The sequence below is a fragment of the Notolepis coatsorum genome (assembly GCF_963971535.1).
Source record: "Notolepis coatsorum genome assembly, chromosome: 3".
Taxonomy (NCBI): Eukaryota; Metazoa; Chordata; class Actinopteri; order Aulopiformes; family Paralepididae; genus Notolepis; species Notolepis coatsorum.
The window spans coordinates 9,706,409-9,719,062 of record NC_140167.1 but is presented as its reverse complement, the minus strand read 5'-3'; the positions used below and the strand labels follow the sequence as shown (position 1 = coordinate 9,719,062).

At 48.2% G+C, this 12,654-nt stretch overlaps 1 protein-coding gene across 1 annotated transcript; it reads left to right on the top strand.

Annotated features, from left to right (window-relative positions):
- Positions 1-931: 931 nt before the first annotated feature.
- Positions 932-9,830, top strand: fbxo30a (F-box protein 30a; the record flags this gene model as incomplete). The annotated part of the gene is made up of 2 exons (XM_084309743.1): positions 932-3,058; positions 9,248-9,830. The coding sequence occupies 2 exons, from the start codon at positions 932-934 to the stop codon at positions 9,449-9,451; spliced, it is 2,331 nt and encodes a 776-aa protein (XP_084165869.1). The 3' UTR covers positions 9,452-9,830.
- Positions 9,831-12,654: the final 2,824 nt, after the last annotated feature.

Genomic DNA, 12,654 nt, shown 5'->3' with positions numbered 1-12,654 from the left:
ACTGTCTATCTGTATGTCATATATGTTATGATGAATTGAAAATGGGGGACCCTGATGTAAACAAGACTAAAGTCTTTCTCTGGTCTGCATCCCCTTAACAATTGTTTGTATTGAGCTGTGCTGTACTGTACCCATTCTGCAATATGTTAATAAAGTTTTCAATCAATCATGTGTATATATATATACCCAAGTGCCTCACCTGGATTTATTATTGTGGCTACGAGGCCCCACAGGCAAACAGTTTTGCCCAACTTGTTGTTGGGAATTCTTGCGGTTTTGTTGTGTCAGACGTGTAGCTTAACTCTTTGAATGGGCGGCCCCCCCCCCTCTCTTCAGAAGAACCAAATGTGAAGTGTCAGAGCGGTAACCCAAGACGCGCGTGTTACTTGTGTGACATGTGAGACGTTCAGATTTAAAGTAAACATACCGGCTAGAGACTACAAGGTGGACACTTCACGCAGGAGGTGACATTTGCAGAGAATGTCAGCTTAATATCTGTAGCGCTGCTGGATGATATAGCTGTAGTATGTGATCGATTGATTGAACATTTTATTTAACAGATTGCAGAATGGGTACAATACAGTACGGCTCAATACACACAATTGTCAAGGGGATGCAGACCAGAGAAAGACTTTCGTCTTGTTTACATCAGGCTCCCCCGTTTTCAATTCATAATGACATTTATGATATTATACAGATATATATATATCATGACATTTCGTAATTGACAGCTGGTAGTTGTGGCCTGGCTGTTTTCTAACACTGACCACGGTATTGGTTTACAGCGTCATTCGGTGTCTAAGCTCTCTTGTGTGTATTCCCATGTGATTTCTGAAGTAAGTGTTTTGTTTGTCTCTTATTATTTCAGGGTTGACGACTTCACCCCTTCGCCCCGGCAACCACCCTTCACTTTAATAATAACAACCTGGAAATGGACGAGCTCCACCCCCATTGCCTCAAGTGTATCAACAGGAGATGCATGATAAGGCCAGAACCGGGCATTTCCTGCGATCTCGTCGGGTGCCATCTAGTCTGCGGGGCGGTCTTTCACTCTTGCAAGACGGCGGAGCACCGACTGCTGTGCCCGTACGAGAGGGCGCCGTGTCTAAACACCGGCTTTGGTTGTCCGTTCACCGTCGCCAGGATCAAGATGGCGGAGCACCTGCAGACGTGCCCGGCGAGCGTGGTGTGCTGCACCATGGAGTGGAACCGGTGGCCGGTGAGCTACGCCGACCGCAAGTCCTACGAGAACCTGAGCAAAGACGTGGGCGAGGTGGATCAGCTGGACATGGCCCTGGCGCTGCAGGACCAGCGGATGCTGCTGGAGTCCCTGAAGGTGACGACCAACGTGTCGAGGGACAAGCCGACCGACGACCAGAGCGACGGCAAGGCCTCGCCGTCGTCGAGCGCCGGGCAGGAGACGACGACGCCGGGCAACGGCGCGGTGGACATGGACGAGGAGCCCTACAGCGAACTGTATCCGTCCTCCGCGGACACGAGCAGAAACTTGGCGGCCGCCTTGGACATCCTCTCCAGCGCCAAGGACGCGGACGTGATCATTGGGAATTTAAACGGGGAAAAGACTGCTAAGAACGGGGCTCTTCACAACGGTGAAAACGGCGACAGTCACGGCGACTACGGCGTCGAGGGTTCGAAGAACGTCGACATGAAGGATAGCGATTCGGACTCGGAGTGCGAGCTCGGCGCGGTGGGCGGGGTGGACTGCGCCGCGGGGACGGACGGCGACGGGATCGGCTGGATCGATTTCGCGGAGGAGAAGGACGACGCGATGGGTCTCGCGGAGGAGGAGGCGCCGCGGTGCAACGGCTTCCGCGACGCGGGGGGCGACCGTTACCGTCGGCGGCGCGAGAAGAGAGACTCGGAGAGGGTCGCCGCGAACGGCGGCGGGATGAACGGTTCCTCTGACATCAGGCCTGCGATGCCTTACCATTCCATGCCTGTGGCAGCGCCAGTGCCCCCGCGGCCCCTGGCACCGCCGCCGCTCCAGCCTCCCGTCCGCATCATGCTGCAGGACCTCGTCGTGCCCAACAACGTGTTGCAGCACTTGCCCGTGGAACTGGGGGACATGTGGCTGGAGCGGAAACTACAGAATCTCCAGGTGCTGCGAGGGATGAGCGTGTTTACATTCAACGGCCGGCGGAGCCTCTTGCTGTCGGACCCCTACCATTTCCGGGCGAAGAAGATGGAGGACAAGTCGGTGGACACGTCGGACCTGGAGGTGGCGGACGACCCCATGGGCCTCCACGGCATCGACCTGATCACCGCCGCCCTCCTGTTCTGCCTGGGCGACTCCCCGGGCGGCCGGGGCATCTCCGACAGCAGGTTCGTGGACGGCTACCACATCGACTTCGGCACGCAGACGTTCTCCTTCCCGTCGGCCATCCTCGCCACCAACACCATGGTGGGCGACATCGCGTCGGCCTCCGCCTGCGACCACGCCAGCCCGCAGCTCTCCAACCCCAGCCCCTTCCACACCCTCCGGCTGGACCTGGTGCTGGAGTGCGTGGCGCGCTACCAGACCAAGCAGCGCTCCATGTTCACCTTCGTGTGCGGCCAGCTCTTCCGGCGCGACGAGTTCTCCTCGCACTTCAAGAACGTCCACGGCGACATCCACGCCGGGCTCAACGGCTGGATGGAGCACCGCTGCCCGCTGGCCTACTACGGCTGCACGTACTCCCAGCGCCGCTTCTGCCCGTCCGTGCAGGGCGCCCGCGTCATCCACGACCGGCACCTGGGCTCGTTCGGCGTGCGGCCCGGCCCGCCCCCCAGGCCGGCGGCGGACGCCGGGCTGCCGGGCTACAGCTGCCGCTTCGGCTCCCAGTGCGACCACCTCAGCAGCCTGCCCTTCGAGCTGCTGCAGCACGTGTCGGGCTTCCTGGACGGCTTCAGCCTGTGCCAGCTGTCGCGGGTGTCGCACACCATGCGGGACGTGTGCGCCAGCCTCCTGCAGATGCGCGGCATGGTCGTCCTGCTCTGGGAGAAGAGGCGGCGGCACCGCCGGGCGGACGGGTCGTCCTCCTGGCAGATCAGAGACAAGGTGTGTTCGCTCGTCGTCACTTAACCCCTTCACTGTCACACTGCCACAGGGGTTAGGCCTAACAAAAATAATAGTTGGTTTCAGGTTGGTTGTCAGTTTGGCCATGGGTAGGTAGGGAATTTATTTATTTATTTTTTTTATTTTTTTCTTTCCCACGGCGACTATGGATAGGGAATTTCTTTATTTAATTAACCCTTTCACTGCCACACGACAGAAGGTTAGCCCTTTACTATCACACAACCGACGGCGATGCTCCATCATTAGCATCATTAGCTCCGCGGATGCGGAGCTAATGATGCTAATGATGGAGCATCGCCGTCGGTTGTGTGATAGTAAAGGGCTAACCTTCTGTATTGTCACAGTGAAAGGGTTAACCGGCTGTCGTGTGGCAGTGAAAGGGTTAAAATGTTCACAACAACATGGATGCATGTACTCTGCCAGCATGTTTAATATCCATAATACTAAATGTTTGACTAAGATTTCTATGAAACTTTATTCAAAAAAAAAAAAAAAAAAAGGATTTTTTTTTTAATATATATATATTTTTTTAAAACTCATAAAATATATTGGGTCGCACCTAAATCGGCAGGGTCGGTCGGCAACCTGAAACCAACCATTATTTTTGTTAGGCCTTAACCCTTTCACTGTCACATGACACAGGGTTAACCCTTTCACAACCACACTACAGAAGGTTAACCCTTTCACTGTCACATGACACAGGGTTAACCCTTTCACAACCACACTACAGAAGGTTAATCCTTTCACAACTACACTACAGAAGGTTAATCCTTTCACAACTACAGTACAGAAGGTTAACCCTTTCACTACCACACTACAGAAGGTTAACCCTTTCACTGTCACATGACACAGGCTTGACCCTTTCACAACCACACTACAGAAGGTTAATCCTTTCACAACTACAGTACAGAAGGTTAATCCTTTCACAACTACAGTACAGAAGGTTAACCCTTTCACTACCACACTACAGAAGGTTAACCTTTCACAACTACACTACAGAAGGTTAACCCTTTCACAACTACAGTACAGAAGGTTAACCCTTTCACCACCACACTACAGAAGGTTAACCCTTTCACAACCACACTACAGATGGTTAACCGTCTGTAGTGAAAGGTTAACCTTCTGTAGTGTGTGGTAGCGAAAGGGTTAATGGAACAAACGCTCAGTAAAGGGTGTTGTTTGTTTACACTTAAGAGTTGGGTGGTGATGTGCTCCATATTTCATAATTTTTTTTATTTGTTCCGTTCATGGCAATGCACACGGCTCCACAAAAGCACAACAGCATAATTTGAATTTCATAATCAAAATGCACCTCCCAATTGGCACATTCCATGAGCGAAAAGGAGCAGGGAGAAGAAATTCTTATTTAGCCTGCCCCTTAACTCAAAACAATACATAGCCCCTTTCGTGACTGTGATGCACAGAGTGAATCCACAGTCCCTTGCTCCTCCATTGGAAGATCCCATAATTAACTCTGAAGAACTAGTTCCTCCGCGAAACGCTCGTTGTACAAGTATCGCAGTGAAATTTCAAAGGTACTCTGTTGCACGAGGGTTTCGGGCAGAGAAACTCAATGGTTTTGAAAGCTCGGCGTTGCTAATAAACATTTAAAATAATTCTTATAAATGGGTCAACATCAACACATCTTTATTTTCGGCATTGGGTGCCTGATGCGCTTGCGCTGTGATCACAGCGCAGGCGCATCAGGCAGCTAAAGCCGTTTTGAGCAGTGTTGACCACTTTATAAAAATTATTTAAAATGTTTATTAGCAACGCCGAGCTTTCAAACCCTAATGTTTGTCTGTTCTAAACCCTCGTGCAACTGAGTACCTTTTGAAATGTCACTGCGATACAACAACGAGCGTTTCGCGGAGGAACTAGTTCTTCAGAGTTAATTATGGGATTTTCCAATGGAGGAGCAAAGGACTGTGGATTCACTCTGTGCATCACAGTCACGAAAGGGGCTAAACAATACATAACAATAGAAATAGATGGTCTATCATACATTGCTAATATATTGGCAATACTTACAATAACATGAGAAAAAAAGAAAAGAATAGTCATAGGCAAAGCTATTACCCCTCAACTTCATGAAGTCTAAATGTTCTTTCTTTATACATTTTCTTGAACTGAAAGATATTCGTACAACTCTTAAGTCATTCTGTAGGAAATCCCACATTTTTACGACGCATACTGAACTACACATCTGCTTTAAAGTAGTCCATACTGATGCTTAGAATTACATTTCCTTCTATGGTTCTCGTCCTCGGAACTAAAAACAAACAACTTCTGCAACTTATGTGATTTTATTGATCCCCTTGGAAAAATGCAGGTGTTATAGCAGCACGGGGGAGGGGGCATACAGGTACGGGCAGGGTAACAGAAATTACAATAACATATAGATAATAGAAATATTGGAGAAGAGGTACAAGATCAAATGTGATTTAAAAAGATAAAGGTGATAAAGTGAGCGTTTGGTCGGTCGGACAGGTGACGCATATGTATTGATCATAATAATAACACTGACGGGTGAGACATACGTATTGATCATAACAACACACTAGGGTGAGACATATGTATTGATCATAACACACTGACAGGTGAGACATATGTATTGATCTATTGATCATAACAACACACTGACAGGTGAGACATACAGGTGCATCTCAATAAATTAGAATATTATGGAAAAGTCTATATATTTAGCTGTATTGATGCAGTAATTTGTGCAAAAGGAGCCCCAACCAAGTACTGAGTGAACATACATGAACATACTTTTCAGAAGGCCGACATTTCTATATTAAAAATATATATTTTTTTATTCTTATTCAAAACTGAGATACAGAATTTTGGGCTTTCATGAGCTGTAAGCCATAATCATCTAAATGAAAACAAATAAAGGCTTGAAATAAATATTTCACTTTGTGTGTAATGAATCTATAATCTAGGAGAGTTTCGCTTTTTGAATTGAATTACTGAAATAAAATAACTTCCACGATATTCTAATTTATTGAGCTGCACCTGTATGTATTGCTCTATTGATTATAATAACACATTGACAGGTGAGACATATGTATTGCTCTATTGATCATAATAACACATTGACAGGTGAGACATATGTATTGCTCTATTGATCATAATAACACATTGACAGGTGAGACATATGTATAGCTCTATTGATCATAATATAATAACACATTGACAGGTGAGACATATGTATTGCTCTATTGATCATAATCGCACACTGCCAGAGTCCATGCAGGGTTCAGTAGTTAAGTCCTAACACTAGTAACAGTTCTCCAGCCGTTGGCAGCAGTCCATGCCCACTGATGGCTACTGGCATGCAGGACTGGCCGAGGCGATTTGTGATTGTCCTGCCGTCACCCAGCAAGGTTGCCAATAACCGGTGCCATCGCCCAGATTTCTCCCCCCTCCTCCCTCTCCTGAGATAGTGCTTGAGAGACATGCACTGCAACAACATTAAAGCGACCAGTGGAATGAAACTGTCAATTCCAAAACTGTCAAACCTGATCAAAATAGACTAGGTCTATAATGCTCAAGTTTCAAGTTTGTTTTTTATTTGTCACATATAAACGTACATGTACTTCCCAATGCTTTATCTGCTAGTGTTTTATCTTATTTCATTTAATTAAATTTTTATTTGTTCCGTTCATGGCAGTGCACAGCTCCACAAAAGCACAACGGCGTAATTTCATAATAAAAGCACCTCCCAATTTGCACATTCCATGGGCGAAAAGGAGCAGGGAGAAGAAAATCTTATTTTACCTGCCCCTTAACTCAAAACAATAAATAAACAATAGAAATAGATGGTCTGTCAATTAGAATGCTTTAAACAATTGATACTTACAATAACATGAGAAAAAAACTGAAAGATATTTGTACAACACCTTATGGTAAATGGCTGCATTTATATAGCGGCTTTTATCCAAAGCGCTTTACAATTTGTTCCTCACATTCACTCGCACATCGACGGTGGAGGCGACCATGCAAGGAGCCAACCTGCTCATCGGGAGAAGTTAGGGTTAGGGGTTTTAGTGTCTTGCTCAAGGACACTGACCAGGAACCTCCGTATTGCCAGACGACTGCTCTACCTCCTTAGCCACTGTCGCCCCTTAATAAAAGCAAAGTTTCAGAGTTCAATCTTGCTCTGTTTTTTTTTTTTTTAATCTTTTCCCCCCTCCTTTTTCCTCTGATTTTCTCCCATCCCAATGTTAGTCGTTATGCCAATTCCCAATCCCCTTCCTGGTCGCTGCGCACTTACCCCCCACAGTCGGTCTGGGAGAGTGGAGGCTATCACGTGCTTCCTCCGACACACGTCTAGCCAATCAACCGCTTCTTTTCACCTGGCAGCGCGGACTCTCACTGAGAGGGTGTAACGTGTGGAAGGATCACACTACCCCCCTTAGATCCTATCCGCGCTGAGCAGGCGCCCCGACCGAACTGTAGGAGTCGCTGTTTACAACGACCCGGACCCACCCCGCCAGCTTCTCCCACCCTCTAATACAGCCAATTGTATTAGTGTGAACGGCCAGCCAAGCTGGTGACAACGCCGGAGCTGTGAGCTGGATTCGAACAGGCGAATCCAGCGTCTCCGGTGTTGGTGACGAACGCAATCTCCGCTACGCCACCTGACCGCCCAATCTTGCTCTGTTTTAGAGTAAATGGGTGTAAAGAATTGCAGTAACTACAAAATCACTGGATAGTCAAAGAACTTTAAAGCAATTTTTCTCAGTTTCACTGTTTACGTAGTTACTGCGGTTAGCTTCTGGGCGGTATGCAGCACCGTACATACATTGTATCTTATCTTACTGATAATGAATGCAAACAAGGCACATGACGCCACCCGTCAGTTGCATGAGAAGTAACGCCCTGATTCTCAGTGCTGTATATACTGCATATATTTACCACATATATATATTATAGGCCTATACATAGTTGTCTGAATATACCCACATATAACCTCAATATATACTTACTTATACACCTGCATATTACCCATAGCTTGGTATGATAGAATGTACAATAGTGCTGTAGCCTGTATATAAGGGCCGCTGGGCAGTGTGAGCCTCCCACACGTTACACCTCGCCAATGAGAGTCCGCGCTGGCAGGTGAAAAAGAAGTGGCTAGCTGCCTCCACGTGTATCGGAGGGGACATGTGATGGGCTTCTATCCTCCCTACGACCGGCCAGCGGGGGGCACATGTGAGCAACGATCAGGACAGGGGAGGGAGAATTGGCACGAGAGGAAATTGGGATGGGAGAAAAAATCACAGAAAAAAGGAGGTGAAAAAGTAGGTCAAAAAATGCTGTATATACAGTATATTTATATTTACCATATAGGCCTGGCCTATACATAGTTGTCCTAATATACCCGCATATAATCTCTCTATATACTTACTTATACACCTGCATATTACCCATAGTTTGGTATGATAGAATGTATAATAATGCATTATATACTGTAAATATATATATATATATTCTTGCCACATCTATATATCAATCCAGACCTGTCTGTCATATCATATCTGTAGATACTATATCTATATCTGTACATATCCTACTCTTACTAGTTACGCTGCTGGCCAGTATGACTACTACCGGTACACGAGGAGGCAGCCTGTCGCATCTTTTCACCGCAGCAGCTCGAACTCTCAGTGGCGAGGAGTAACGCGTGGGAGGCTCACGCTGCCCCCGATACTTCCTGTTTCCGCCGCACCGGCTTCACCCAACCGACCTGTAGGAGTCGCTGTCCACAACGTCCAATCCCCACCCACCGGCTTTCCCACCCTCTAACACTTGCCAATTGTGTTAGTAATATGACGGCCGGCCAAGCCGGTAGCAACGCCGAGAGCTGGGCTCGATACCAGCATCTCCTGCGTTAGTGGCGAGCGCCTTGCCCACTCAGCCGCCTTAATATCAACCAATTTAAAGGCAGCTATAAACAAGCACTTATGGACACATATAAGAGAGAGGAGCTTGAGCAGCAATGTGACTGCCTAACGTATATTTTTTCTCATTTGGATATTTGTATATATATAAAAAACTGTACTTTTTTTAAACTTGTTTTATGTTTCTATGTTCGAGACAAATAAAAAAAAATCAAATCAAATGCATTTGAATCTAATCTCATCTCGTCTCATCACCCAGGTGTGGCGATTCAGCACAGCCTTCGGCACGGTGAACGAGTGGAAGTTTGCCAACATCTCCAGCATGGCCGACCACCTCAAGAAGTGCCCGTTCAACATGATCGCCCGTCGGGAGGAGGCGATCCCGCTGCCGTGCATGTGTTTCACCAGAGAGCTCACCAAGGAGGGTCGGTCGCTGCGCTCGGTCCTCAAGCCGGTAGCGTGAGACGACCCTCGAGGAAAACCAGCCAATCGGAAGTGCTGCTTCCGGCATCCTCTTCCACCACGGGACACGAAACCAGCCAATCAAAAGTGCTGCTCCCGCCTCCTCTTCCACCACGATACTGATAACCAATTGTACTGAAGATTTACTTTTACATACTCTTGAGAAAATATGTAAATAGTCAGATGTTTTTTATTTTTATATCAAGAAAAGTCAGTACTGTGCAACGTTGCCGAAGAGAGCGGAGCCTTAATTTATGACAAACACTTGATTTTCTAGTCGCGAGGCGAAGGGCTTTTGAGCGTCTCTGGTGAGATCTCACACAGCCGCTTCCTGCTAGGACACTTTACTGGTATCTCATCTTGCACGGTTTTTGTATTTCACCTTGATACTAAGAGAGTGACCCATGTATTTGTTACACTAGAAGTTCATAGCTTTCATCGAGACTTCATAATATTTTTTTTTTATTCAGCATTTTTATAATCCCGACCAAACGTCAAAACGTGCACGCCGCGCTGCGTTTGGAAAAGGCCGGGACAGAGGACCTTTATGAGGTCTCTCTGACTCTACGACATAAGCATTCTAAATGGGGTTTTCTGTTGCAATGTTTGCTAATGCAATAGCTGGCGGGAAATAAAAACTCTGGGCACCTGAGCTGTTGCCCTTAGTAACGGAGTTCTCCCGGGAAAGGTCTCTCCGGTGAGCACGTCGCCTCCGGGTTCATCGGGGACGATGCAACAACGTTATCGGCGTGGGATCTGGGGCTGATGCCAGGCTAAACACTAAAACCTAACGCCAAGAGTCGACGTGCAACATTTCAGAAATGTCGTGAGGGTAGTGTGGGGGGGACGGACGGACGACGACTCGATTATAATTTTTTTTTAACGCACTGCAAGATGTTTACGTCTCAATAAATTTTTGTCCGGTGACCCCTGAACCCAACCGTAGAAGTAGAAGCCGACGGGTACTCTGTACTTCAAACGTCTGGTATTCTGTATCGGACGATGCTTCAAGCGTCTGGTACTCGGCATCCGTGTCGGAGGTGAAGGAGTGTCGTCGTCGTTTCTAATGTCTGCTTGCGACGTCTGGAATCGCGTGACTCGGCGGGTGGCGGTGAATCTGCGGTTCGGGAAGGTGACTGGTTTCTACACAGCAGGCGAGAGCCGTTTACCTTCACTCTCTCCGCGCGTCTAGACACACGTTCGGACCGCCTCCGGGTCCAAGTCCAGCGGCGCTGCTGCATTCAATTAATTCCCGACGTAGAGGAGAGTAATGCTGAGGGAAGAAGCTGAGCCTTAGTCTCTCTGTTCTTGTTGCGTGTATACGGAGGCGCTTGCCTGACCGCACCAGCTTGAATGCAGGACCTTGTGGCTGCGTTACGCTCCTCCGCAGGACCTCATAGCTGCGTTACGCTCCTCCGCAGGACCTCGTGGCTGTGTTACGCTCCTCCGCAGGACCTCATAGCTGTGTTACGCTCCTCCGCAGGACCTCGTGGCTGTGTTACGCTCCTCCGCAGGACCTCGTGGCTGTGTTACGCTCCTCCGCAGGACCTCGTGGCTGCGTTACGCTCCTCTGCAGGACCTCGTGGCTGTGTTACGCTCCTCTGCAGGACCTCGTGGCTGTGTTACGCTCCTCCGCAGGACCTCGTGGCTGTGTTACGCTCCTCCGCAGGACCTCGTAGCTGCGTTACGCTCCTCCGCAGGACCTCGTAGCTGCGTTACGCTCCTCTGCAGGACCTCGTAGCTGCGTTACGCTCCTCTGCAGGACCTCGTGGCTGTGTTACGCTCCTCCGCAGGACCTCGTGGCTGTGTTACGCTCCTCCGCAGGACCTCGTAGCTGCGTTACGCTCCTCCGCAGGACCTCGTAGCTGCGTTACGCTCCTCTGCAGGACCTCGTAGCTGCGTTACGCTCCTCTGCAGGACCTCGTGGCTGTGTTACGCTCCTCTGCAGGACCTCGTGGCTGTGTTACGCTCCTCCGCAGGACCTCGTGGCTGTGTTACGCTCCCCTCTGTCGGACATTAATTGAAAGCAGCCGGGCCGGCCTGGTAGCGGTCAGAGAACGAGCCTTTAGACCTCATAGAACCCTGCGGGCAGGTGAGGATAATATCCTGGCGTCCGCCTGGTATTTATCACTAGTCACGTTTATGGCGGTTATTTATCACGGTTGTGTGTGTGTTTTTTTTTTTTTTTTTATAAAACCTTTCCTCTTGGCACAACGTTATCATATCATATCCATTGTGTTCAAGTAATTTTTTTTTTGTCTCAGGGTCATAAAATGAAGCTGCGTCTAGAGAAGTGCTGGCCGTCAACTAGTGGTGTTTGTGTGTACAATACAAATGTAAAAAAATAAATAAAAATGGGAAATCTGTATACTATGCTGCCCCTGCAGAAGCTAACCGCAGTAACTATACAATTTCTTTCTAAATGTACTTATAAGTGACATTTTACTTCTCAATATCTGTTTTATCCTGTGACAAAGTTTCAGCGTTCAGAGAAAAAGGGTATAAAGAATTGTAGTCACTACAAAATCACTGGATAGTCTTTTAAAGCCATTTCTCTCAGTTTCACTGTTTGCATAGTCACTGCGGTCAGCTTCCGCAGGGCAGTATAGGCTATACCTCTCCATGCAAATGGAGAGAGAGTGATGATTCCCCCCCCCCCCCTTTTGTACATTTGTAATGTCATTAACCCTTTCACCGCGACAATACACAGAAGGTTAACCCTTTCACTGCCACACGACAGCCGGCGACCGTCGGTTGTGTGATAGTAAAGGGTTAACCTTCTGTCGTGTGGCAGTGAAAGGGTTAGTCAGCAGTTGCACCTCACCGGGTGTACGTGTTGTACTTCTAAAAGTGTGTACAATACACTCTGTAGAATGACTGGCACTCACCAGGCTACGTGTTGCTATGGTGACGGAGGCAGGGATACATAAGAGGAGATCCATATCCATAAAGAGGAGACCTCCGGAATTCATTTCCTTATTCATCGCTGAGCTCGGCGTGTTCGCCCACGATGCGGCTCGAAGAAGCTGCTTTCCTGCAGATGTCCGTGCGTAAGTTGCTGCTGATGAAGGAAGGGTCGACGGGTCACCGTGTAGCGTGTGAACGCATGTTTGTTGCCAAGTGTGGGAAACCTTCAGTTCGACCGACATCGAGTTGAATGGGATCAGCCCAGTCTCCTCGTTTATGACCCGTCGTTTCAAACCT